This window comes from Xiphophorus couchianus, chromosome 7 (assembly GCF_001444195.1).
Source record: "Xiphophorus couchianus chromosome 7, X_couchianus-1.0, whole genome shotgun sequence".
Lineage (NCBI taxonomy): Eukaryota > Metazoa > Chordata > Actinopteri > Cyprinodontiformes > Poeciliidae > Xiphophorus > Xiphophorus couchianus.
In genome coordinates this window covers 36,392,539-36,417,045 of record NC_040234.1, presented here as the reverse complement: position 1 = coordinate 36,417,045, position 24,507 = coordinate 36,392,539, and the positions used below count along the sequence as shown (strand labels likewise).

The 24,507-nt window shown below is 45.3% G+C and overlaps 2 protein-coding genes across 2 annotated transcripts; one reads left to right on the top strand and one right to left on the bottom strand.

Moving 5' to 3' along the window:
• Nucleotides 1-13,452, bottom strand: usp37 (ubiquitin specific peptidase 37). Its single transcript, XM_028022451.1, has 24 exons — nucleotides 13,263-13,452; nucleotides 12,331-12,540; nucleotides 11,762-11,912; nucleotides 9,115-9,203; nucleotides 8,924-9,039; nucleotides 8,761-8,838; nucleotides 8,480-8,568; nucleotides 7,927-8,020; nucleotides 7,702-7,854; nucleotides 7,493-7,624; nucleotides 7,292-7,415; nucleotides 5,818-6,050; nucleotides 5,598-5,715; nucleotides 5,416-5,495; nucleotides 4,470-4,634; nucleotides 4,340-4,393; nucleotides 3,656-3,797; nucleotides 3,345-3,570; nucleotides 2,636-2,802; nucleotides 2,298-2,358; nucleotides 2,110-2,225; nucleotides 1,966-2,035; nucleotides 1,752-1,890; nucleotides 1-956 (listed from the first exon to the last, which is right to left on the bottom strand). The coding sequence occupies exons 2-24, from the start codon at nucleotides 12,502-12,504 to the stop codon at nucleotides 869-871; spliced, it is 2,859 nt and encodes a 952-aa protein (XP_027878252.1). The 5' UTR covers nucleotides 12,505-12,540; nucleotides 13,263-13,452; the 3' UTR covers nucleotides 1-868.
• Nucleotides 13,453-16,026: 2,574 nt separating this feature from the next.
• On the top strand, nucleotides 16,027-23,458 carry cnot9 (CCR4-NOT transcription complex subunit 9). The gene is made up of 8 exons (XM_028024141.1): nucleotides 16,027-16,261; nucleotides 17,929-18,114; nucleotides 18,184-18,299; nucleotides 18,456-18,565; nucleotides 18,639-18,748; nucleotides 19,461-19,559; nucleotides 19,636-19,727; nucleotides 22,781-23,458. Exons 1-8 carry the CDS (start codon nucleotides 16,244-16,246, stop codon nucleotides 22,947-22,949), a joined length of 900 nt encoding a protein of 299 aa, XP_027879942.1. The 5' UTR covers nucleotides 16,027-16,243; the 3' UTR covers nucleotides 22,950-23,458.
• Nucleotides 23,459-24,507: the final 1,049 nt, after the last annotated feature.

The window sequence follows — 24,507 nt, the reverse complement described above, 5'->3', positions numbered from 1 at the left end:
TTTGTGTTTTGACTATAATTTTATTAAAATCTGCTTTCAGGAAGAATCAGTCGAGTATGAAGGGTAGAAAAAGCTTCTCACTCTCACTGCATAAATACATCTCAGCCTCTCGACGCCGCAGGGTTTCACTCAGACGGCAGGAAGTCCGGCTGGACTTCATCTCTGCCCAAACTGACAATATTAAAAAGAAATCATCTGATCGGGTAAATTATGACCGTTTCATTTTACAGTGGATTAAAAACTATAAGCAAGGATTCTCCTCTAGATCGGGTCGATAAATACTGAAGAAACGGGAACAGTTTCTTCTGGGCCGCTACGCTGCAAACACCAGAACCATCTGCTAGGTTTATACAAACAAAGGTCCAAACATCCAGAACCAAACAAAGCTGTCAAAATAAAACTCATAAACACATTTAGAAAAGTTCTCTTAGGAGGCACAAGTTCAAAACCCAATAATGCCGAGTCCAACTCAGAAGCTCAGTAACTAACAGACAGAACCGAACACAAAGCAGCACAAAAGCAACGGAAAGCATCCGACCAGAACCGAGCCAGAACCTACGTATTGCACCAAACGGACCCGCTAAACACAGCAAGCCTCTAGCTCTGCCACAGATTTACTCCAACATAGAATTTCTTTATTTAGTAGAGAACTAAAGGATCTGCAAACATAGAACCAGAACCAGCAGCGTCTGCTGAAACCCGGACAAAAAAAACAACAAAAAACAGAAGAAAAAAACAAAATGGCCTCAGACATGGAGGCAAAGTTCAATCCGCTGAACGTTCCAGTCGTAACGCTTCCCCGTCTGAGTAGAGGAACCAACGGAGGAGGACAGCGCCACCTAGCAGGAAGCAGCAGGACCTGCAGAGCTCAGAGCGGCTGCAGGACGTTTCTTCCTGCTTCAGAGGCGCCGCTGGATCCGGACCGCTCCATCTCTGACAGCTGCTCGAAAACATCCCTGAAACACAGACAGACAGACGGACGGCCTCTGATCAGCCCGGCTGACAAGCAGCTGAGGAACAGCTGGAGGTTCTGGGTCAGTGACTGAGCCTCCCGGTTCTGGTCCAGCAGTTCTCCAGGGTTCTGAAGGTTTTGGACCGTTTTCAGTTTCTCGACCCGTTGCCTTCAAATAAACCGGTCCGAACTTCTCACAGTTTGAGTAGTTAAGTTTAGTGAATTTAAAGATAACTAAACTTTTTGTGAAAACTGTATTTCCTTAAAGGGCCGGCGTGTTTCCAGCCACATAGTGATATTTTACACCATCACTGTGACCTTCAGATGTTATAACAATGCTTTAAATATCAAATATGACTTGAAATAAAAGTTATTTAATAATTTAGGCCTGAAATCAGGCCTCAGTCTCTCTAAGGCGGAGCTGCGTCTTGAGGGCGGGGCTAGGTCCACTCAGGCGTTTTGCACAGTTGAATGGTTGCCATGGAGATGAAAGGATTTCTCAAATGCATGAAAGTGTCAAGGCAACTCCATGTATGTTTTATATGAGGGAATAAACTTCTAAGGCTAAAAAGAGAGTTGATTTTAGGAAACTACCCTTTAATCTGGAAGCATTTAACTGCCAGGGGTTGGAAATAAATCCTGTCTAATTAAAACAAACTTTCTCATCATCACATCCCAAAAATAAAAAAAAATTCTTTTTAATATGGTAAGCGGATTACAGCTTCTTAAAAACGGTCTCCCACTGACTCGCTCTTCACCGACCCGACAGACCTGAGGGGCGACGGACTGAATGACCCACTTGTGCATGTAGAAGAAGATGTATCCGCTGCGGTCGCGGTCCCGCTGGACGGCCGCCTCCTGCGTGCGCGACACGTCAAGGTCGTTGTAGGTCAGCCACGACTGTTTCTTCATGTCGTAGACGTCGCTGATGTAATGTCCTGGGATGAGAACAGAACCCGGCTTTAATAGAGGAACAGCGGTGAGAACAGGGAGGAGGAGGAAGAGGAGCGCACCAGAGGAAGAGCTGCTCCCGATGTGGCTGACGACGCTGATGAGTCTGTAGGAGTTGGCCAGGTCTCCGGCCTGCGGATCGGAGACCAAACGCTCAGAATTTCAGATTTCAGGCAGATTTCCGGGGACGGCCGGACACCCGTTACCTCGGCGTTCCTCTTCAGGGTCTCGGCCTCGGCCTCGGTGTACTCCATGTCCAGGACGTCCTCGTTCCCGGAGTCGTCGTCCGAACACAGCAGCTCCGGCAGCGAGTTGTTGAACTCTGTGGGGGCGACAGAAACGCTCCAGTTCCCTCTGAGCGCAGCGCAGACAGGCGGGGAGAAGCTCTGCCTACCTTGGAGGCTGAGCTCAGTGGCTCTCTTCAGGTCGTCGTCTTCCCTCATCTCCTGGGCTTCCTGCAGGAGAACGGCCGGGTTCAGAACGGGTCAGAACCGGCACCTGGAGGGTCACCTGAGTGAAGCTGACCCCCCCACATTCTTCAAGTCTAACAAAACTAGCGTCAATCAACTAGGCTGTTTTGCAGCAATTTGTTTAGTTTGTGCTGCTTCTGCTTTAAAATACCTCTGTACCTGTCTTTGTTCATATTTATTCATAGTTATTTATTGACAGCGGCACAAAGGAAAAGTTTTGCTTTGTTTTGTGTTGCTGGGGTCCAGCTGGTTCTGGTCTTACGTGTTCCTGCAGGCTCTGGGCCAGCGCCTGCTGCAGCTCCTGCTCCTCCCGCTCCTGGTCCAGGTTGTACTGCTGGACCCAGTCCAGCTCGCCCAGCTGCTGCAGGCCCTCCGGGGTCTGGTTCTCCTTGTTCTCATCCATGGTCAGATCCAGGGAGTCCAGAACGTCTGAACAGCACCAGAACATGCAGAGACAAACCCAGACATGTCGGTGTGAAGTTCTGCTGTTCTGGGCCGAAAACGACTTTTATTTCTTACTGGTTTCTCACTGAATGACGTCATTAGACTGACGTGGCTCTTTAAAGGGGCAGTTTGATGTTTTCCAGGCACAAGTTGCCATTTCAAAGCAAAATCAACTAACAATGTTAAAATGAGTTGCTATAAATTACTGTTCATATCAAACACGACTTAAAACAAATTCTGCGTCTCCACCAGCTGGTTGCTAATTGCTGCTGGCTAGTCTGAAGGAGCTGAGTGGGGGAGGAGCTGAGCCTCGTAGGCGGGGCTAGGTCCATCCAGGCGTTTTGCCTAGTTGAACGGTTGCCATGGAGATTAAAAAATTTCTCAAACATACATTAAAGAATCAAAGCAACCCTCCAGGTTTGTGTTTTATAAGAGAATAACAGAACATAACGGAAAGATCAAAAAAGTGGATTTTACATGGTACTGCCCCTTTAAAGCAGAACCTGCTGCATTAAAGCTAGCGCCACCTGCAGGCTGCTTGCTGTCCGTTTCCAGCAGCTCCGTGTGATAAGCCAGGTCGTGAACGTCTGAGTCTCCGAACCCGGTGTCAGGGCTGCTGGTCGGTTCGTCCTCCAGCGGCGCCGCTGCAGGAAGCCCGGCTTCCTGTCGGCTCATCTCCAGCACGGCGGCTAACATCTCGTCGTCGTTTATGCCGCTGAATTCTGTCGAATCCATCGCCGCCGCCGCCGGCTTCTGAAAACACATCAAACTTCAAAAACGACACGACCAGAAGAAGAGAGCAAGACGAGCAGCGCTGAGGCACCGAGCTGGACCCGACCTCCTCTGGACGGTCGTCCTCTTCAGGCAGGCAGATGCTGAGGCGCCGCCTGCGGCTCATGTTCACCTTCCTGGTGGGTTCGTCTTCGTAGTCCGAGTCCAGCAGGGCGGAGCTGCAGCTGGAGGATTTCCCTCCAACCCGTCTTCACAGAAATCACAGAAACCTTTAAAACTCATCACTTCCTGTTACAGCAGAAGTCGATCTCACGTTCCAAACACTTATTTGATATAATTTTAGTGATTGTGGCTTACAGAGAATAGAAACTTAAAATCCAGTGCATCAGAAAACTAGAATATTCAGAAATTGTTCTAGTATAGTAGTAGAAAGTTGAGTGGAAGGACAAAAAGTGCAAAAGCAAAAAGGATAACTGCAGAATCAATTCAAGACTGAGGCTGAGTCAGAATATCTAAGTCCGCTCCAACTGGACTTCAGTCATCTTATCTGGGCTGAGGAGAACCAGAACCGGGCTGGTGCTCAGAGGGGAAAGTAAAAATCAAGATACCAGATTCTGAAAAGAAACAGAACCTTCATCAGCAGACCAAGAACCTGGAGGTTCTGCTCTGTAGGCCCACTTTGTTTTATTGGCTTGATGAATCATTAAATCGGTTTTAACGCTTTGAAATCCTGACATAAGTTAGTACACCCTGGACCTCTGGTTCTGGTTCGGGTTCTGGTGAAACTCACCTCTGAGGAGTCGTGGAGGAGCTGATCGCCTGCGACGCTTTCAGGGTTCTGGACCTTTATGAACGGAGCAGAAACATCATCAGCTGGTGAAACAGGAAGTGGAGGTGAAGCGGCGTGCAGCGGGCCGTACATGGCGGGTTGGGGGGTCCAGTTCAGGCTGACGGGGGGCCGGGTGCCGTCGATGCAGTGGGACAGCAGCGTCAGGTACCGCGGGATCAGAACCTGCTGGCCCAGCTTGCTGTTCAGGGACAGCTGGGCGTTGAAGCTGTACCTCTTCAGGTGGAGGATGAGGACTCTGAGAGGAAGAGACGGGTCAGCTGGTTCTGTTCAGCTCCTTCACTGGGTCGGGTCAGACAGTGATAGATACCACTGGACAGGACCGTGACGTTACCCGCTGCAGCTAGCGTCATTAGCCGCTGCGGCTAGCGTCCTAGTCGCTACATCTAGCAGCCGCCATTACCACATTACTATACACCCGTTACCGTGGCAACCGACTAACAGCTCCACAAGCTGACAGAAGAAATTACGTCTCAATGTATCAAACACCAAAAACATGCAAACCTTTCCCAGAAAGATCAGAACATTCAGTCTGTTAGTTTTATGTTTTCAGGCTTGATGTTTGTTTTGTGATCAATAAGTGATCGTCTGAACACAGTGCTGATTGATTAGCTATTTAAACATCCACTGATGATCTTTTTACTGACCTGTTAAAAGTTACACATTGAGCCTTGTTATCTAGTTTTTGTAGTGCTGACAATGGACCTTACCAAGCTCCGCCCACAACCGACCCACCTGACCGCAAGTCTCACAAACAAAGCCTGGTTGTTTCTATGTAAACATGACTGATTAGTGAATCATTTCTACCAGATTTTCACAATAAATCAGCTACTAAATGGACAGAGGAACTAACAAGTTCATGTCATCATCTGGGAGGAGGTTACTGGTTTCTCAGTCACAAACTGGTTGCAAACCTGAGGCCAGCAGGTATCAGTCAGTTATGGTAGATCTGAACTTTGACCTCAATATGAGAAGCTACAGACTGATAGAAGGACTCTGAGTTCTGGACTCTGTGGTACCTGGGCAGTTTGCTGAACTTGTGAGTAACGGTTGCAGATTTCCCGCTGCACTTTTCACACGAATATTCAATCTCCTCCATCTGGAAACAAACAGAGCACCCAGCAGGCGTTAGGTTGGGTCAAAGCTAACATGATAGCTAGCATCTTTAGCTAGAGAGATGAGGAAGAGGAGGAGGACTGACCCTGAAGAAGAGGTCCAGGGAGTCCTGGATGGAGCGCAGCGGCAGCGTTTTCTTCCTGCGCGGCAGGTCGATGGACAGATCGTTGAACTGTTCACGTTTGTTCACCACCTCACCACAGCTGCAACACCAACGACAAGCATCACAGCCTCAGAACCGGCTGGCTAACGCAGAAACCAGGAGCAAGAGGAGGAAGAGGAGCAAGAGGAGGAAGCGGTCTCACCATTTGCAGGTGATGGTGTGCTGCACCTCGAACTCCATGTTGACGGCCACGGGGCAGGTGTAGATGCGGGAGGTGTCGGCCTCGTCGCCGGGCGTCGCCGCCGCCTCCGGAGGGCTGTCACACGTCACCGAGGAGGAAGAGGAAGCAGCCGTGTCGCTCGCCAGGCTTTTGTTCATCTTCTCTACATCGTCCTTCAGCTGATCCAAACACTGACTCAGGAACTCGTGAGCGTCCTGACCAACAGGACAGGTTCAGGTCACGGTTTGCTCATTTTCTGGTTGAATCGTTTGGACAATTATTGATGTATGTATGACCAATACATCAACGAGGTATTGGTTTTAAAACTGGGAGCAGATGATTAACATTTCCAAACCCTCGAATTATCCCTGAACTAGCTGACAGTCCATTAAACTCGGTTTGATTATCTCTCTGCTCTGAGTCAAACCAACCTGTTCCCCTCCTGGCCTGTCGGGGCGCTGCACCAACAACCACTGAAGGAAACGACACAAAAACCTCTGAAGACACTGAGAGCAACTTCCTTCTTCACCAACAAAAACATTGATTTTAGCAGTTGGAGGATTTCTCTTTAGTCTTTGGCTAAAGACCAGGAGCCATTTCTCCTGCTAGCGCTAGGCTAGCACGTTAGTTTTGGTTGGATTTACCCAGAATGCCCTGCACTAGTCCGTTCACCCAGACTGAATCCAGAGTTCACGCCTCCCCAAACAAACCAGACTTTCTAAGCAAACACACTGGAGTTGGACTAAAACGAGCCTTTAAAGAGAAGCAGCAAAAGCAAATGAGGTGGATTAGCAGAGCTAGCTAACAGCTGATGTCATGCAGAACATGTTACTGTGGAGTTTCGCCTCTGCTGCATGGATATTACTCTGTTAGGATGTCATGACAGTCATGAGACATACAGCAACAATCTTTAGTCAGAGGATTCTTCAGATTCGCTGCAACACTGGCTGCTACTGGAGATCCTTCCACTCCACAGCATCAACAACAACAACTACACATTTAATCAAGTATTTCTGAACTGAACTGAAGCAGGATTAGTGGTTTAGGGGCAACTTCAGGTTCAGTTTGAGATTTTCTTTTTTAACCAACATGAAGCTGGTTCACTTCTGTTACCATGGCAACTGATGAAGCTCCGCCTCTTAATCTCTGCAACTTGAACTTTAAAATTTGCTCGCATTAGGAAAACGAATCAACGCTTCTAGAACTTGTTTTGCTTTGTTTCCGGCGAGTCGTCGTTTCTGGACGTTCATGTTCAAGATTTCTTTAAAAACTTTCTAAAAATCAGATAAAATGGTTTAAAAAGAGTCGGGACTGATGGGCCGGTGAGCCTGACCTCCATTAGAAGACCTTTGGATATTTTAATTTCCAGTTGGTTCAGCTGACTTCTCGGTGTGGGTCTAGTTAAAGTCTCTGCAGGAACGTGTTAACGCCACAGAAAGGAAGCAGGAAGTCTTACATTCTGCACGTTTCCAGAGAAGCGTTCGGCCGTGGAGGAGATGGCGTTCTTCACCTTCCTCAGCAGGTCCTTCTTGGTTTCTGGACAGGCCACATCCTTCTTCACCATCAGGTGGGCGAAGCGCCTGCAGACGGACACGCGGGGTCAAGAGATCAGGTCAAAGCTTCAGTGAAGCAGCCAGTGGGCGGCGTTAGGCCTCACCTGAGCAAGGCGTTGACAGGAACCTTCTTCCAGGTGATGCTCTGCTTCAGCATGTCGTTGGAGAACGAAGGGAGGCTGAACAGCGACTGCAGGATGGCGTTCATGTAGCAGGTGTTGCCCAGGTTGGAGAACCTGCAGAAAATCACAGTTATTTTGACGTTGGGTCAGGCTTGTGCTTCGGTTTGCTCCAGGACGGCAGGGTGCCTTACCCCTGCAGGGGCAGCTGCGGCTGCGCCAGGCTGGACGGTCTCTGCTTGTTCCAGCCGTAATCCAGAGACGGACGGACTTTCTTAAAGGGAGTGGAGTGGTTGGGCAGCATCAGGCTTCTCTTGGTGGTGGAGGTCTGAGCGGCGCCGGAGGCCCTGAGGACCGTCCATAAACGTCACGCTCTCCGCTAGCAGCTAGCCGAATCGTCTCACCTGAGAGCAACTCACCTGTCCAGGAACGAGTGGCTCTGAGCGTAGTCTTTGGTTCCAGATCGGCTGCCGTAGAACGACGTCGGCTGAAGAGGAGCGGAGCCCAGCGGGGCTGCAGACGGAGGAGAGGAGGAGGAGAGATGGAGGTAAACAGGAAGCAAGAGGAGAAACACAACTGAAGACGGGAACTTCTAAAGCAGCAGTTGGTTTAAAAATGTCAGAGGATTTGTTGCTTGTTTGAAAAAACATTGCGAGATTTATTAATATCCGTTTAAAAAAAGAAAAAGGTTTTTTTGAAAGAAAGTCAAAAGATTTGTTGTTACTCGCTTATTTGGAAAAGAAAAAGTTGATTAATCTTTTATGCATCTTTAATATTGCATGACGTAACCTGAGGAGGTTACATGAAACATCTGTAGAACAAGCCAGCCTTTTTATTCAATTCATATTCAGAATAATAATCATGAGCTGCAGACCGGCTGAAACACATTTGGGGCGTCATCATTAACGTGACTCACGGTCCTCACAGCGCTGCGGTTTATACAGCAGGTGAGGCGTTGGGGGCGGAGTCTACCTGAGCTCCGGTTCTCCTCAGTCTGCTTCAGTTTTTCTTTGCAGCTCAGCAGAAACTTCCTGGACGGGTCCGAAGTGGCCTTGTTGTTGCTGAAATCACAAGTGATAAAGTGTTTTTGTTTGCCTTCTGTTGGTAAAACATCAACGTGTCGATGCGTCTGCGGCGCCGCCGCAGCAGCCGACACATCGCCGCAGCAGCCGACACATCGCCGCAGCAGCCGACACATCGCCGCAGCAGCCGACACATCGCCGCAGCAGCCGACACATCGCCGCAGCTCTCACCTGGAGGAGTCGTTCTCCTTGGGGTAATCCTCCGTCAGGTCGCTTTCAGAGTTCAGCAGCCTCTTCCTCTTCTCCCCCCTGAAACAAGCAGCAACAACAAGCTGCACCAAACTGACCTGAACATGGCCGGGTTTACAAAGGGACGCTGGCGCCCCTCCCCCACCTGTTTTCAGAGAGTCCGCTGCGTGTCGGCGTGGAGGCCGCTCTGCTTGGGCTGCTCAGAGGTTTCCGCGGAGTGGAGTCGTCCCGGCCGTCGGCGCTCTGCCGCCTCGGCGTCGTCTGAGTGTTTGAGTCAAACGTTCAGCCTTCGTCTCTCTGACTGAGCTCAGCGCTCAGGTAAACACCGATGCTCACCTGTCTGTCCCCAGACGGGCTGTTCTCGTTCTTCATGGGTCGGTTGCCGAGCACGCCGAAGTTGGCACTTCCATGGGACGATTTCAAGACTGAGGGACGACAGGAAGCACAGCCGCTCACATTACAGAGCATTAAAAACAGATATTTCCATCATTTATTTATCTTTCTGCCTTCTCAACTTGCTGGATTTTACTCTTAATAAAACAAGTTTATTTAACTTCATTTTAAAATTTTTATTAAAACATCTTAATAAATTATTTGTTTAGAAAAAGTTATAATTATCTCCAGCAGCTTAAAACTGGTTGAACACTAATAAATGGAGAAACTCTGCCACCTGCTGGTAGAAACTGCACCTGCAGGCATCGTAAACATTGTTTACAACTAAAAACAAACATTTTTAGCTGTAAACAATCCAAGAACTGCATTAACTTTGTGATCAAAATTCAGCTGAATGTTTCAGAACCTTATGACTTGCAGCAGAGGCGAGTCTTAACTTTCATACTGTCTGAAACTCCAAGTTCTCATTTATATCAAACCAAAAGTTTATCATTTTTAAGTTCCAAGTTCAACACCTTATTATTTGAAACTTATTGAGAAGACCCCAAACTGACCATCTAAGTTCTGGACATTGAAGTTATTCATTCGTTTGTTCTGTCAAATTAATTCTGTAATTTCACATTTTTAAAATGAAGCCATATTTTTTGCGAAACGTTTAAGTGGTAAATTCCATGTTTACTGAGTTTCCTGAGGGTCATGGCGTTCTCTCGTAGTAATGTCCTGATCAGTTCATGCGCCATAATTGAATCCTTTCTTACGGTGGCCATCGTATTGTCTGCTATAATCTGAGGCTTTAGGTTTTTCCATGTATCTTAATATCTCACTGTGAAATATCTGAAGTTTTGTGTATTTTTCTTTAGGATAGAATTGAACCACAAACCTACAATATAAACAGAAACTTTATATAAATAGGAAAATAAAAGAAAAATACATTAAAACTCTGTGGACTATTTCTGAGTTATTATCACAGGTAATCAGTCATCTGACAGTTTGATTGCGTCTCTGTTTTGTTGCTCTGAGTGGTTAAAGGGCCGTTTCCATCTCAGCCTTACACAAACAGACATAAACATGCAGGGAATAAATTGATTTTCAATCAGTTTTTTGCATCAAATAGTTAATAATAATAAACACGTTTCCACTGAGGCTCTTTAAATGTGTTTATATTTGAAATGTTAAATTGACATTCATGACTGTATACAAAATAGACCAACAAATATGACAGTGAACTTATTGTGAGGGAACACAAAAGAAACATTTTTCCCCATGTCCCATTTGGGGCTCCGTAGATGTTACATGTATAAAGAAATAATGGATACAAACAGTTGCGAACCTTCACTGGAATTTCATTAAAACTAAGTTAACATGTTGATGCCCCCAACCCTGTAAACACAGTTTAACCTTTTATACAACTGATGTAAAGTCACCTGGATTTCCTGTGATGATGTAATAGATTTTACACAAACTTTTTCTGTTACTTTTTAAAACCTAATTTGCATTAGCATACCCCCCCCCCCCCCAAAAAAAAACTGGACTATTACAAATTATGCCTAATGTTGCTAATTTGCAACATACCTAGATTATATACACAGTATGTTGTTTGTGATATATGTACATTTTGAATGTTTACTTAATTTTGACATTAAAATGATGTTTATTTTAAGATCGATAATAAAACCAACCAGTAGGGGGAGTTAGAGCTCAAAGTGTTTAAATTCAAGGCTCCCCTTGTCAGGGTTCCTGTGTGTGTGTGAGAAAGAGAGTGCGAGTAATGCATCTTTTCCAGCGAGGATCTTGGTGGAGAACCTGGGCAGCCTACACAGGTGGAGCTCATCATAGTGCTGGATTAAAAGAGCAGCAGATCCTCCACTCAGTCCTGGATGATCAACGTTTACTGGTCGTCTCTCTGGCCTCCTCTTGTGGTTACCTGTCACAAGCTGTTCACTATCTCCTGTGCATTTGCTAGAAGTTGTTTAGTCCTTGTGTTTGCTGCCTCTAGGTTGTCTCATTGGATTTCCAAGAAGGATCAGTTCTGCTGTTTCCCCTCCTGTGGATTCACCTGCAAGTTACCTGCATGCCTGTTCAGCCGTTCATCATTTCTCCACCCATCTCCATCAGACCCCTGGTTCTCTGTCTAACCATCCACCTCGCACTAATCTGAGGATTCACCATCAACCATTCTCCACATGGCCATCTTTCCCTCCTCGACTCATTCTGAATCATTCTAAAGTAAGCGCTCTTTCTCTCTCTCTTTCTCTCTCTCTTATTTCATCCCTGATCAATCGTTTCTGGCCACCTTTAACTCCACTTTCATTCCAGACGCCACTGACCTCGTGACCCTTTCCATCCTCCTGAAGGATCAGGATCTGTCAGTTTATTTCTTTGAAAATAAAACCAATTCCTTATTTTAACTCTGATTCTGCATGTGGGTCAGAAGGTTAAATCTGAACGCGACACCCGCAGAGGCTGAAGCACAACAAAAAGAACAAATCTGTAACTTAATGATTTCCTGCCATCATTCTGAGTTCAATTATTTAAAACATTTTGATTGAAGTTTTTCCAGATCTGACTGGATGAGCGGCGCAGTAATTACCCGGTTTTCCTTGCTTCAGCTTCTCCAGGTACTCCTTGGTCCTCTGAACCAGCTGGGCGGGCATTTTATCCAGGGTGATGACGCTGTTGTCCTTCAGGGTCAGCATGATCCGGTTCAGGTTCTGGGTAAAACTCTTCACGTTCTGATTCAGCTGCAGGCAGCAAAATAAATTCACTTCAGTCAAATTCATCCTCCGTTTCCACTCTCTGCATCACTTCACCATGAGCAAAGAAATAAATAAAAAACATGTAAAAATTAATGAAAATAGATCAAAACAAATAGAAAAACATAAATACAATAATACATTTAAAATTATATAAAAGTAACTAAAGTAAAAAGTATAAAAATATCTAAAAATAAATTAAAAACAGAAATAAGCGAATGAAAAAACAAAAAATTTGAATAAATAAAAAAATAATGAAAATAAAGCAAATAAACAAATCTAATAAGGAAAAAATATAAAAGAAAAAAATGAATAGTAAAAACATAACTAAATATAATAAAAACAAATGTAAAATATATGAATAAATGATTTAAAAGAATAAATGTAAATAAACCCAGCAGTCTACCTGGAAGGTCCTGGTTGCTCCACCGCTGCTGTATCTCAAGCTCAGGCTGACTTTGTTGTCTTTCTCCAGGATCTCAAACGTTCCCTCTTTCCACTTGGTGGTGCCCAGGTCCATGCTGGTGAATCGGATCTTTACTGTACCACCACTGGAGAGTTTGGGCACGAAGGCTGCCATGGCTTATTGTCCCAACGCCGCACCGCCAGAAGGTTCCTAGAAGCAGAGGAAGGTTTGTGTCAGCATGAAGTTATTTATGACCAGCAGTCAGACTTGGCAACATGGTAAAAATCAAAGAATATCGTTTCTAATGCCTGGATGTTAGCATGCCATGCCAGTCTGGAGGCTGTTATAAATATATACTCTGCAGTCAGAGGCTTCTTACGCTTTGATGCAACAACAGATATGGATAACAGCATTTAACTTCCTTTGCAGTCAGGGATAACGCGGTAGGTCCAATAACCCAGCGTTAAATTAAGGTTCTAGCAGGAGCTCTCTGCTTTATTCAATGACAACAAAGTCCATGTCGACCGGAACCAATCCAAGAGGTTACAACCCAAACATATTCTCCTCAGAGGAGACCCAATCAAAAAAGATGAGGAAATTCCTCCTGTTTTCTGTTTGCCCATCATTAGTTTAGCCTGCGGTTCGCTTCAGCTAACACAACTCTGCCGCTGCGTTTAATGGCGACGACTTGAATTAGTCTAACCAAACAGAACACAGAGGTTCCGGTCCGGACGAGCGCCGGGAAGAACAGCGAAGCCCAGTTAAACGTCTGGGAGGCAGGCTCCGTCTTATTCTCCGTGGGCGCTGAATGGATGGAGGAGGCCGACATTAGCAGAGCAGCTAGCAGCAGCCGCTAGCTGAGTGGCTAATTACTGCTTGTAACTTGGTGATGGAAACAGAGTCTCGGCGACATTAACTCGTCGGTTCTTTACCTGAAGACGGCGGAGCACGCGCCTTCGGATGCGCAGAATGTGGTTCGGTGTTTTGTCGGTTGTCCTCCGGGAACAGAAAGTTAGTTTCGCCGGCATTCACCTGCTCTCCGGTGGGTCTCTTGTTGACAGTGAACGCGACGCTTCGCAGCAACGCGCGATGATGGCGGGAATGTGAACGTTTACAACGGAAAGGAGATGGTGATGGGACTTCCGGCTCTCTTCCGGGATCCATGTCATTTTGCTTCATGTAGTAAGAATTTCTTGATTTTTTTAGTTAAACAGTTTGAACATTTGTACAAAATAACATGGCATGTAATAATAAAGAGAGAAAAATACGTCCGTTTGTAAAAGTTTCCAAGCTTTATTAAAGACACGGAATCCTGGTCCATGTAAATAAAAATAGTTTTTTGTTGTAGTTTTCTTATTATTCTTATTCTTATTATTAGGAAAAAGAGTTTACCACCAAAACAAGGCAACAGTGTATGGCCAGCCCTAGGTCGTTTGGGAGCTTATGACATGCATATGTTAAATACTAACCCATCCATCCATCCATCCATCCATCCATCCATCCATCCTCTTCCACTTATCCAGGGTCGGGTCGCGGGGGTAGCAGCTTCAGAAGGGAGGCCCAGACTTCCCTCTCCCCAGCCACTTCTTCCAGCTCTTCCGGGGGAATCCCGAGGCGTTCCCAGGCCAGCCGAGAGACATAGTCCCTCCAGCGTGTCCTGGGTCTTCCCCGGGGCCTCCTCCCGGTGGGACGTGCCCGGAACACCTCACCAGGGAGGCGTCCAGGAGGCATCCTGACCAGATGCTCCTCAACTGGCTCCTCTTGATGTGAAGGAGCAGCAGCTCTACTCTGAGTCCCTCCTGGATGACTGAGCTTCTCTCTCTAAGGGAGAGCCCAGCCACCCTGCGGAGAAAACTCATTTCGGCCGCTTGTATCCTCGATCTCGTTCTTTCGGTCATGACCCAAAGCTCATGACCATAGATGAGTGTGGGAACGTAGATCGACTGGTAAATCGAGAGCTTCGCTTTTTGGCTCAGCTCTCTCTTCACCACGACGGACCGGTACAACGCCCGCTTCACGGCAGACGCTGCGCCAATCCGCCTGTCGATCTCCCGCTCCCTTCTTCCCCCATTCGTGAACAAGATCCCGAGATACTTGAACTCCTCCACTTGGGGCAGGACACCCCCCCTGACCCGAAGAAGGTACTCTACCCTTTTCCGGCTCAAGACCATGGCCTCGGATTTGGAGGCACTGATCCTCATCCCGGCCGCTTCACACTCGGCTGCGAACCGCTCCAGCGAGAGCTGCAGATCACGATCTGATGGAGCCAGTAGGACCACATCGTCTGCAAAAAGCAGAGATGAGATCCCAAGGCCACCAAATCGGATCCCCTCAACACCTTGGCTGGTCTAGAGATTCTGTCCATAAAAGTAATGAACAGAATCGGTGACAAAGGGCAGTCCTGGTGGAGTCCAACTCTCACCGGAAACGAGCCCGACTTACTGCCGGCAATGCGGACCAGAATCTGACACCGGTTATACAGGGACCTGACAGCCCGTATCAAAGGGCCCGGTACCCCATACTCCTGGAGAACCCCCCACATTACGTTTGGCCTGTAAGCACAAACGACAGTCAGGACTCGTCTCCCCACCTGTAGGTGGAGGGCGGCTACCTTCTCGTTCACCGGGGTAAACCCCAACGTACAGGCGCCGAGATGGGGAGCAACAAGTATGCCCCCTCCTGCCCAACGCCTCTCAACTTGGATAACTCCAGAGTGGAAATATGTCCAGCCCCTCTCAAGGAGACTGGTTCCAGAACCAGAGCCATGCGTCGAGGTGAGACCGACTATTTCTAGCCGGAACCTCTCGATCTCGTACACTAGCTCCGGCTCCTTCCCCACCAGAGAGGTGACATTCCATGTCCCAAGAGCCAGCTTCTGCAACCGAGGATCGGACCGCCAGGGCCCCCTCCCTCTGCTGCCACCCATCACACAGTGCACCTGACCCCTTTGGCCCCTCTCACAGGTGGTGGGCCCATGGGAGGGGGGGACCCATGTTTCCTCTTCAGGCTGAGCCCGGCGGGCTCCATGGGTAAAAGCCCGGCCACCAGGCGCTCGCCATCGTGTCCCCCCTCCAGGCCTGGCTCCAGAGTGGGGCCCCGGTGACCCGCGTCCGGGCGAGGGAACACAAAGTCCAATGGTGCCGTTCATCATTGGGGTCTTCGGGCTGCGCTTCGTCTGGTCCCTCACCTAGGACCTGTCTGCCTTGGGTGACCCTACCAGGGGCATGAAGTCCCAGACAGCATAGCTCCTAGGATCATTGGGGCCCTCAAACCCCTCCACCACGATAAGATGGCAGCCCAAGGAGAAAACCCAATTCTAGAAAATCATTTTTGATCAATCAACTGGCCAATTTTAACGTCATCTATCCCTGTTTTGACGAGTAGCATAGAATGCCTTTATTGCCCCTGAAGCAGAGCTTACTACAAAATGTGCGCCTTCATCCAGGTGCAAAGCCATTTAACTGTCACACATTTCCACCTGTACATATTTTATACAACTTATTTATTTACTACTGCAACTCCTCTTCCTTTCGACTTTTAAACAATTCTGGTTTGGCCTTGCTGTCAAATGATGTCTTCAAAATAAGAGCGAAACGGTTCGCAACAGTGAAGCGGAGTTGCACATAAATTTGTCAATGAACCGGCATTTTGAGCTGGATCGGTCACGATCAACACATCCACAACACGAGAACGGGGTTTTTCTGCCCTCTCGCGATATTTGTCACGTCCGCATCTTGTTAGCTTCCATTGCTGAACAAAAACAGAAAGATTGTGTTTACTGAACGAGGAGCAGGCAGTTTAAAAGTGCATATCGTATTTGAAATAGATACAAGTGAAAAGTTTAGAGTTTTATTGTTCAGCTGATACGCAGAGTTTCAGAGTAATAAGTGGAAAACAGGGAGAGGTCCGGAGAATGCTGACGACGGGAGCGGTGAGTGTTTAACACGAGCGGGTTTTAACTCGCTGTTTTGCTCCAACAAACTCTCATTCTGGTGGATTAGCATCTTTATAAACTCTGGTTGGACCCATTTTACACATAGGAAACAACTCTATGCTTGTTTTATGACTGATTTACTCCATCTGATGGAATCATAGCTCCACGTTTTATTTTTCATTTTAAAATAACGATTAATGCTTCAGGTAATTCGGGTCGGGTTTAATTTAAATAGGCAATAATTGGCAATAACATGTTGTTCTATTCATGTAAAAGTTAATGTGTAGTTTTTGAAGGATTTACTCATTTTCACTTAACTGTTTTTGAACCAGTTTCAGAAAAAACCCCGCAGAGAATCTATTTTAGTTGGTATTACAGCATCTTGTACCAAAGACGATCTTTGTCAGGCCCAATTAGGAGTGGTTTTTACAGAGGAAGAGGAGAAGAAGAAGAAATGGACACTTGGTTAAAACTGCTTCTAATAGACCAAAATAAAGCAGTAAAGAGAAAGGTTTCTGTAAATGTGGAGGACTCTTAGCCATGGTTCTCAAGCTGTGGTCAGCGTGCCACTGGTGGTCCGTTCAGTGACAGATTCATTAAAAAGCAACAAGCCAGTTTATCAATTAACCAACTGTAAATGTGATTAAATAAGCAGAGATTTAAACCTTGGCTGTGTCTGGAATAAAGTTTGGCTGATTGAGTTTAATAAGTTGCCCTCATGGAGTGAATGGCAGCTTCAGCCGCACAAACTAAGTGGATCTGTCAACAACAAAAGCTGCAGAAATAGTAAGAACTTTTATTCAAATCTGAATTTATGTGCTGTGGGCCTGATGGAGACTGAACACTACAGTGACAACATTCATCGCAGTGAATGAATGAAACCATCATTCCTAAAATGAAATATAGTGATCATCAGTGGACAAAGGGGTTGAGTTCTTTTTTAAAATGAGAAATAACTGGAAAAGACTAAAACTTCAATTTATTCAGGAGTTTTCATTTGTTTTCAACAATTTTGTGTTAATATTTTAGCTTTTGCTCACTTCTAGTAAAAGGCAGTATTATGTAAAATCAACTTTTTTAAGTTTTACATCATTTTATCGTGTTATTCCCTCTTCAAAAACGTACCTGAAGTGTTGCCTTAATTCTTTAATGCATGTTTGAGAAATCATTTAATCTCCATGGTAACCATTCAGCTGTGCAAAAACCGTGTTTGGACCTAGCTCCGCCCTCCAGGCGAAGCTCCTCCCCCATTCAGCTCCTTCAGACTAGCCAGCAGCAATTAGCAAACTGCTGAGCTCGTCATAGGAGCTGCTGCTCAGAGCAACACTGTTAAAAATGTTAAAGGGTTAATAGAGGAGCCATATTGGGATGACTTCCTGGAGGCGGAACTTCAGAAACAGCAGAAGTTTTTAAAGAGACAGAGACCCAATTTCGTTTAAGTCATATTTGATATCTACAGTGTTTTTATGGCAACTGAATTTACATAGTTACTTGATTGTGCTGTGAGCGGCAGTATGGACCTGGAAGCAGAAAATAATACCGCTCTTTTCAAGACTTTTGTTAAATTAGCTGCCAAATTCAAGCAAAATTCTCTTCTGGTGGAGGATTGGAACACGAGGCTGTGAGGTGAGGACGATCCGGTAAATGTCTCTGTTTGGTTCCAGGCCGTCACCAACGTCACGGCGCTGGCCCAGGTGGACCGGGAGAAGATCTACCAGTGGATCAATGAGCTGTCCAGCCCAGAGACCAGGGAGAACGCCCTGCTGGAGCTGAGCAAGAAGCGGGAGTCGGTGCCGGACCTGGCCCCCATGCTCTGGCACTCCTTCGGCACCATCGCTGCGCTGCTGCAGGTCAGAGCCGCGGCCCGCTCCGGCCCGGTTCCGGTCCAGACTCTGGCTGATTTCTCTGTCTGGTTGCAGGAAATAGTGAACATCTACCCGTCCATCAACCCTCCCACCCTCACCGCTCACCAGTCCAACAGGGTGTGCAACGCGCTGGCGCTGCTGCAGTGCGTCGCCTCGCACCCTGAGACGCGGTAAAACCCAAACCAGCGCCGGGTTCAGTTTCTGCTCAGAAATGTTCTACAGAAACCAGACATTCTGAAAAGTTTAAAAAAGCTGAGCTGGAAAAAAATCAAATTTTTAGATTAATATTTCTGAAATTCAAAAGTCAAAACTTTTCCCACCATCAGGTCGGCGTTCCTGGCGGCTCACATTCCCCTCTTCCTGTATCCGTTCCTGCACACCGTCAGCAAAACGCGGCCCTTCGAGTACCTGCGCCTCACCAGCCTGGGGGTCATCGGTGCGTCTCTTCAGGAGCTCTGCTGGTTTACCTCAATGTTTACGAGCAGATCATTAAATGTTTGTCTTTATAGGAGCTTTGGTGAAAACGGACGAACAGGAAGTGATTAACTTCCTCCTAACGACTGAAATCATCCCGCTGTGTCTGCGCATCATGGAGTCAGGGAGCGAACTCTCCAAAACGGTAAAGTTTTTAAAACTTTGCAGGTCTCAAACCCTCAGAAATGAATTTGGAAACATTTGAGTCGGCCAGTTTATTAAACTGAGCTACTAGCTGCGTTTCCTCCGGCCCAGTTTTGGTTCCAGTAGAACCGAGTCGACCGGACTGTCAGCTGCTAAACTGCCTGAAGCTCTCTAATGTCCAAGCTAATGGAAGAATGGTGGATTATGGCCTATTTCTTATTTTGATTTTGATTTATTTACTGCAACAAAGACTGAAGATTCCCAGCATCACAATCCTACTTTTTAATTGTTTTCATTATATTTTATACTAAGAAAGATACCTGGCAGTTTTGGATGTAAACAAGAAGTTTGTGTTGTTGAGGCTGGATCGATGTTTAGAACGTTTTTATTTCTCTAAAGTAACTTCTGGTTATTTTTCTGCCTGGTTACTTTGCTTTGAAATGATGAAACATTTCACAATTATTTTTGGATATTTTGTTCCGAATCGTGCTTCATGTTCCTTGATGTGGAGGAAAATCTTTCAGAAAGATCTAAAGCTCATCTGATTTCAGTTTTTAGTGTTTTTATTATTATGTAAAAACTGCAGCAGCAGAATCAGACGTTCTCCATTTCAGAATCTAAACTGACCTTTAAAAAGACTCAAATGTTCTTTTAGTTGACTAGTTCAGTTGAGTTTTCCTGACTTTATCCCATAATTCCCATTTTCCTGTCAGGTCGCGACCTTCATCCTGCAGAAGATCCTGCTGGACGACACCGGCCTGGCTTACATCTGCCAGACCTACGAGCGTTTCTCCCATGTGGCCATGATTCTGGTGGGTTTCTCTGCCGGGATTCGGCCCGGGTGTTCGCACCGCTGCAGCGTTCCCATCATGCTCTCTGTCTCCTCAGGGGAAGATGGTGCTGCAGCTCTCCAAGGAGCCGTCGGCCCGGCTGCTGAAGCACGTCGTCCGCTGCTACCTGCGCCTCTCGGATAACCTCAGGTAGATGGGAGGAAAACTCAGCATTTGTGTTTATAGTGTGGGGTGAGTTGGCACCACTAGAGGGCGCCGTTCTGACTCCAGGATGCAGCCGCTAACAGCCGTTTATTTTCTCATCTTGACGTTTTTGTTGCTGTTTGGAAATGAAAACGACAAAATCAGACCCGCTCGGTGTTTAGAGAATCAGATTTCAGGATTTATTTGATGAATCTCAGCAGAGGAAAGCTTCTAGCTGCGTCTTTAAGGCCTGGAAACATTGAATTTAATCCAGAGATTTTCCTGTTTGGAAAAAGGAAACAGATTATTGATAAGTTTTTGTATTTTCAGATCATTTTCGTGTAAAGTTGTTTGTTTCTTCATCCATCCAGCAGCAGGAACTTTATTAAGTCTTTTGTATTCATAGCTAAATGATGAGCTTTGCTAACAGTCGGAGTCTCTAATTGTTGGAAAGGAGGAACATGGAGGAACCCTGGTTTAGTTTGTAATACATAATATCTAGTAATGCCACCTTAAAAACCAGTTTCCTGCAGGGAACCCAGTTTGTTCTAAAGATTCTGACCAGTATGGTTCTGTTCCTGGACATTTCCTCTGGACGCATCTCAGTGGAATAGGTCAGGGGTTGAGATCACGGCTGGCTCAGCGCCCCCTGCTGGGCTCTTCAGTCACTATTAAGCAGCGATTATTGTTTTCATTCATGGAAAGTTTCCACCAAGCTGCTCAAATATCTTTGTTTGGTTCTGCTTTTACTTCCTGAACCTCCTTCTGCACAAAATCCACAGTTTTCATACATAACATGTAAAAAAGTGTCCAATCTTCTGTTAAAATATCCAACATTAAAAATATGATGAATAACTTCAAACTTTTGCACCTTTAATGTGACAAAGGAATCAGAGACAAAAGGTCACAGATAAAATGTTGTAATCCCTTATTGGATCATTTTCACCTCATCACAGTCGGATGTCATCCTTTGTAAATCTTTACTGCAGCTGCACTGATTCCTGTTTTCCAACCGATCGCTAAAAGACAAAGTAACACAATTTATTATTATTTTTAATAACTGTCTAGTGGTGGGATTTGATTCAGAATTTTAATCACGTTAATTTTAGGGTCTGTAATGAATTAATCCAGGAATTTATTTATTTGCAGCCTTTTAGCTGAAGCTTTAGTTTTCAGTAGAGACGCACCGATCAGAAAATGTAGTATTAATACTGCTGTAATGGCCAATAAATGATATTTACCGACATTTTGTGCTGCATTGCCATCGCTGTCACAACCAACAGCAACAAAATGAGAATAAACATGGGTTCTTTACATCGGCCAGTTTTACATCTAGAAAAATTGTCTCTATCTGCCAAAGCTGACATTAATGCAGATACATTTCCCATCACCTGTTTGCAGAACATGATTAGTATCAGTCAGGAGCAGGATGCAATAAAAAGCTTCAAAAACAAAACAAACAAAGGAATTTGAAGAAACTGCAAAACATTTTTTAGGACATGATATGTCTGCATTTATACCGACTGATATTTGTCATTTTTTAATTTAGTGGTGGGGAAAGTTATATAATATCTTCAAACATTGATTATTAATATTAGTATTAATATCGGATATTGATATTGGCCCAGATTTTTTATCAGTTCATTCTGAAAATGTTCATTTGAAGTTGGATGAAGTTCTGAGCCGTTCCAGATGAAACCGATCCGACACCTTCAGGTTTCCCCCAGGAAACTGAAAATATGAGTTCATGTTTGAAATGTTTCGGCCTCAGAGTCCAAACAAACGGATCAGCGCTTTACGAGAGGAAAATGGACCGAAAGCCGAAATCAAACCGATGTGAACTTGTAGAAACTGCAAACTGAATGAAGGTGGAAAATGGCTCCAGACTCAAACGGCCTGTTTCAACGTCGTGTTTCCGTCGGTCTCACCTGGTTCTGATTGTTTTGGATCGGTTCGTGTTTTGCCGCCTCTCTGCAGACAGACTCCTCCTGTTTTATAGTCGGTTTCTCCATCAGAGCGCCAGGAATGCTTCCTCTGGAAGAACGGCTGCAACTGAACCAGCCGCTCCGATAAGACAGAACCGGAGATCAGCAGTGATTTTAGTTTCTCCTGTTCGTTTCACTGAAACATCCAGAAAGCTGCAGCTGAAGTTTTCATCCGGTCCAGTTTAGCTTTAGATTAGCAATGTTTGATATTAATACGTACAAGTCGTGGAAAAAGACACTTTTAAAGTATTTATTGGTGTCAAAACACACTTTTTATCTACTGGAGGATGTTTCTTCTAGTGATGGGCAGATGAGGCCTGACTGGGTGTGTGGCTTCGTCCCAAACTGTCGACTTTGTGCTGAGACTGTTGCTTTGTCTGGATTTAGAAAGTCAAAATCCAGGCAGGCCAATCAAATAAAGTGGGGAGTTTTAACCGGTTCCTCCTCCTCATGCCGGCACAGTGATGCCTCAGCATTGTGGAGCAAATCTACGATGTATAAAAGTTAATCCATGGAAACTAACTCAAATATCCCATGGGAAGGAAATGGAATAATCCAAAACAAAAATAATCAAAAGTGGAAGTGAGAACAGAATAATTATTTTCCGTTATAAGACCAAAATGATCCCACATGGAAGAAAACTTCCTCTTCCTTGGTTGATCCATGCCGGTGAGTCAAATATGAGCCGAGACCCAAAGAACACAAAGTTTCTCCATCCAACAAAACCCAAATGTGTCGACACAGTTTTGGCGCGCTGACATCCAAACGACAGGAACTGCATCGGTCTCATGGTTTTCCTTAAAGAGATCAACGCACCGACACAGGCTTTGCTCCGCGCATGTGCCGAGGTTTCTGTGTCATCTGGTTTCTTCCAATAAATAAATTTGGCATCAATATTACTTATTAATCAATAGATGTACACAAGCCAAAGCTTTTTGTTGTTTTAGTTTTGCAGCATCGAATGACATCTGACAGTGACATTGTCTTGCTCTTAGTTTGAGAATCTGCCTGATTTTTATCTCTTCATCATCAAAAGTCCTTTTTCTTCATCCTGGTTTCGTGTCGGTTCCTCAGAGCCAGAGAGGCGCTGCGTCAGTGTCTGCCGGACCAGCTGAAGGACAGCACCTTCGCCCAGGTGCTGAAGGACGACACCACCACCAAGCGCTGGCTCGCTCAGCTCGTCAAGAACCTGCAGGAGGGCCAGGTGACGGACGCCCGCGGCATCCCGCTCGCCCCGCAGTGACGCCCCGACTGCCACCAGCCCTGGTGCTAGAACTGTCCTCAGAGCGGCGAACCGACCACGGACAGTCGTGGCTTTGGGGGTCTGCGGTTTTTTCGATTACGAACTCTTGAATTTCAGAAACGGTAGATTTTCAAACCTGAAAAGAATACATCTTTTCCTGAGACATAATATTTTTTCTGAACTGTTTAGGTGAGACATTTCACAGATAAATGAACAAACAGGAACTACATCAGGTGAAGCGTTGCAAAAAATGAGAGAATGTGATGATCAACAATAACCAGAAGTTTATGATGACATCACTTCCCTCCGATGGTCTCATGAGTTGCTGCTGATACTTCCCTTAGCAACCTGTCGCCCCCAGCAACACGCTCTTGCTACGTCTGATGGGTGAACTGTGTTCTGTGTTGTAGGCAGCAGTTCCTGTCATGCAGTGGTTGGACTGGTCGACTCTTTTGTACAGAGATGATTTCCTGCCTCTGATGTTTCTAAATAAACAATTTTTCAACATATTCAGGAAATTATGACTTAATATGTTAATGAAGCTAATGAGATGCCAAGGGGGGAAAATGTTGACACATTTCTCTCATACTAAAGATACCATGAGAAATCCTTTGGTACCATCTAGTGGTCAGAGTGTGAACTGCACGTAGTTCATGTCTCCACCACATTCAATTTCGCCAATAAACTCAGTAAATCTTAACCTTGATGTTGTGCAATAAAAATAAACTGAGACTTACTAATGTCTCCTACATGTATTAAAATAGAAATGTAACCAAATTATTCTAATTTTAGGTGTGAAGCTCTTTAGCGACTCCAGTCAACTAAGGAATGGAAATGATTATTATTAACAAGCAATAAGTAAAGGTATAACTGTAGAATAATAAATTACGTGAATGTATGTCGATTATGCATCTTAATGAAAGAAAAATATAAATATATTGTAAATGTTTACCCCAATAAAATGTTTTATAGTCAAAGTGATAAAGAAGGCCAGTAAGTTATACAGTAAAATCATTTTAAAAAAATATTTAACTATTTAAAAGACTAACAATAAAAACAGTATTTGCTGAAAAATACATGTTGAAATTTATTTTGTTAAACTGATTTCATGTTGCAAAAAAGAGCTAGGAGCTCCTGAGACAATAAAACAGCATAATGATAAAGAGTTATTCAAAAACATTTTGTCTCTAAAGTCTAAATAAATACTGAAATTGAACAGCATTTCATTCCTTAAGTGCCTGATGTTGCTAATTGGCCTCACAGCAAAATTCTCACTAATGGTGCTGCAGTGTTCCAGTTTTTAATCTTTCCATAAACGGCAAGAAAACTAGACCGCAACATTTATTTCTGTTACTTTTAGTGTCTTTGGTTTATGGAAATTTAATGCAGTGGCTTGAAAGTTCAAAACAAAAATCAGGTAAAATCTAAATGTGTTATCAGATTTATATTTAGTTTTGTCTTACGTTTTGGGGAAGGTAATGAGAGACACGGTGGAAAGTCCAGGTTGTGGTTGGGAAGCTCTGGAGCCTCACCGCCTTAACAGGCTCATTTCCCGCAG

What these genes read in the sequence shown, in the direction of transcription:
- usp37 (XM_028022451.1), bottom strand. Translation starts at nt 12,504, where the DNA reads ATGGCAGCCTTCGTGCCCAAACTCTCCAGTGGTGGTACAGTAAAGATC. An exon ending in TGAGGAGAACCGGAGCTCAG is followed by an intron (nt 8,021 to 8,479) that starts GTAGACTCCGCC and finishes CTCCGTCTGCAG; the next exon opens with CCCCGCTGGGCTCCGCTCCT. An exon ending in GGACAGCAAGCAGCCTGCAG is followed by an intron (nt 2,803 to 3,344) that starts GTGGCGCTAGCT and finishes GGTGCTGTTCAG; the next exon opens with ACGTTCTGGACTCCCTGGAT.
- cnot9 (XM_028024141.1), top strand. An exon ending in CACCAGCCTGGGGGTCATCG is followed by an intron (nt 18,566 to 18,638) that starts GTGCGTCTCTTC and finishes TTGTCTTTATAG; the next exon opens with GAGCTTTGGTGAAAACGGAC. An exon ending in GGAGCGAACTCTCCAAAACG is followed by an intron (nt 18,749 to 19,460) that starts GTAAAGTTTTTA and finishes TTTTCCTGTCAG; the next exon opens with GTCGCGACCTTCATCCTGCA.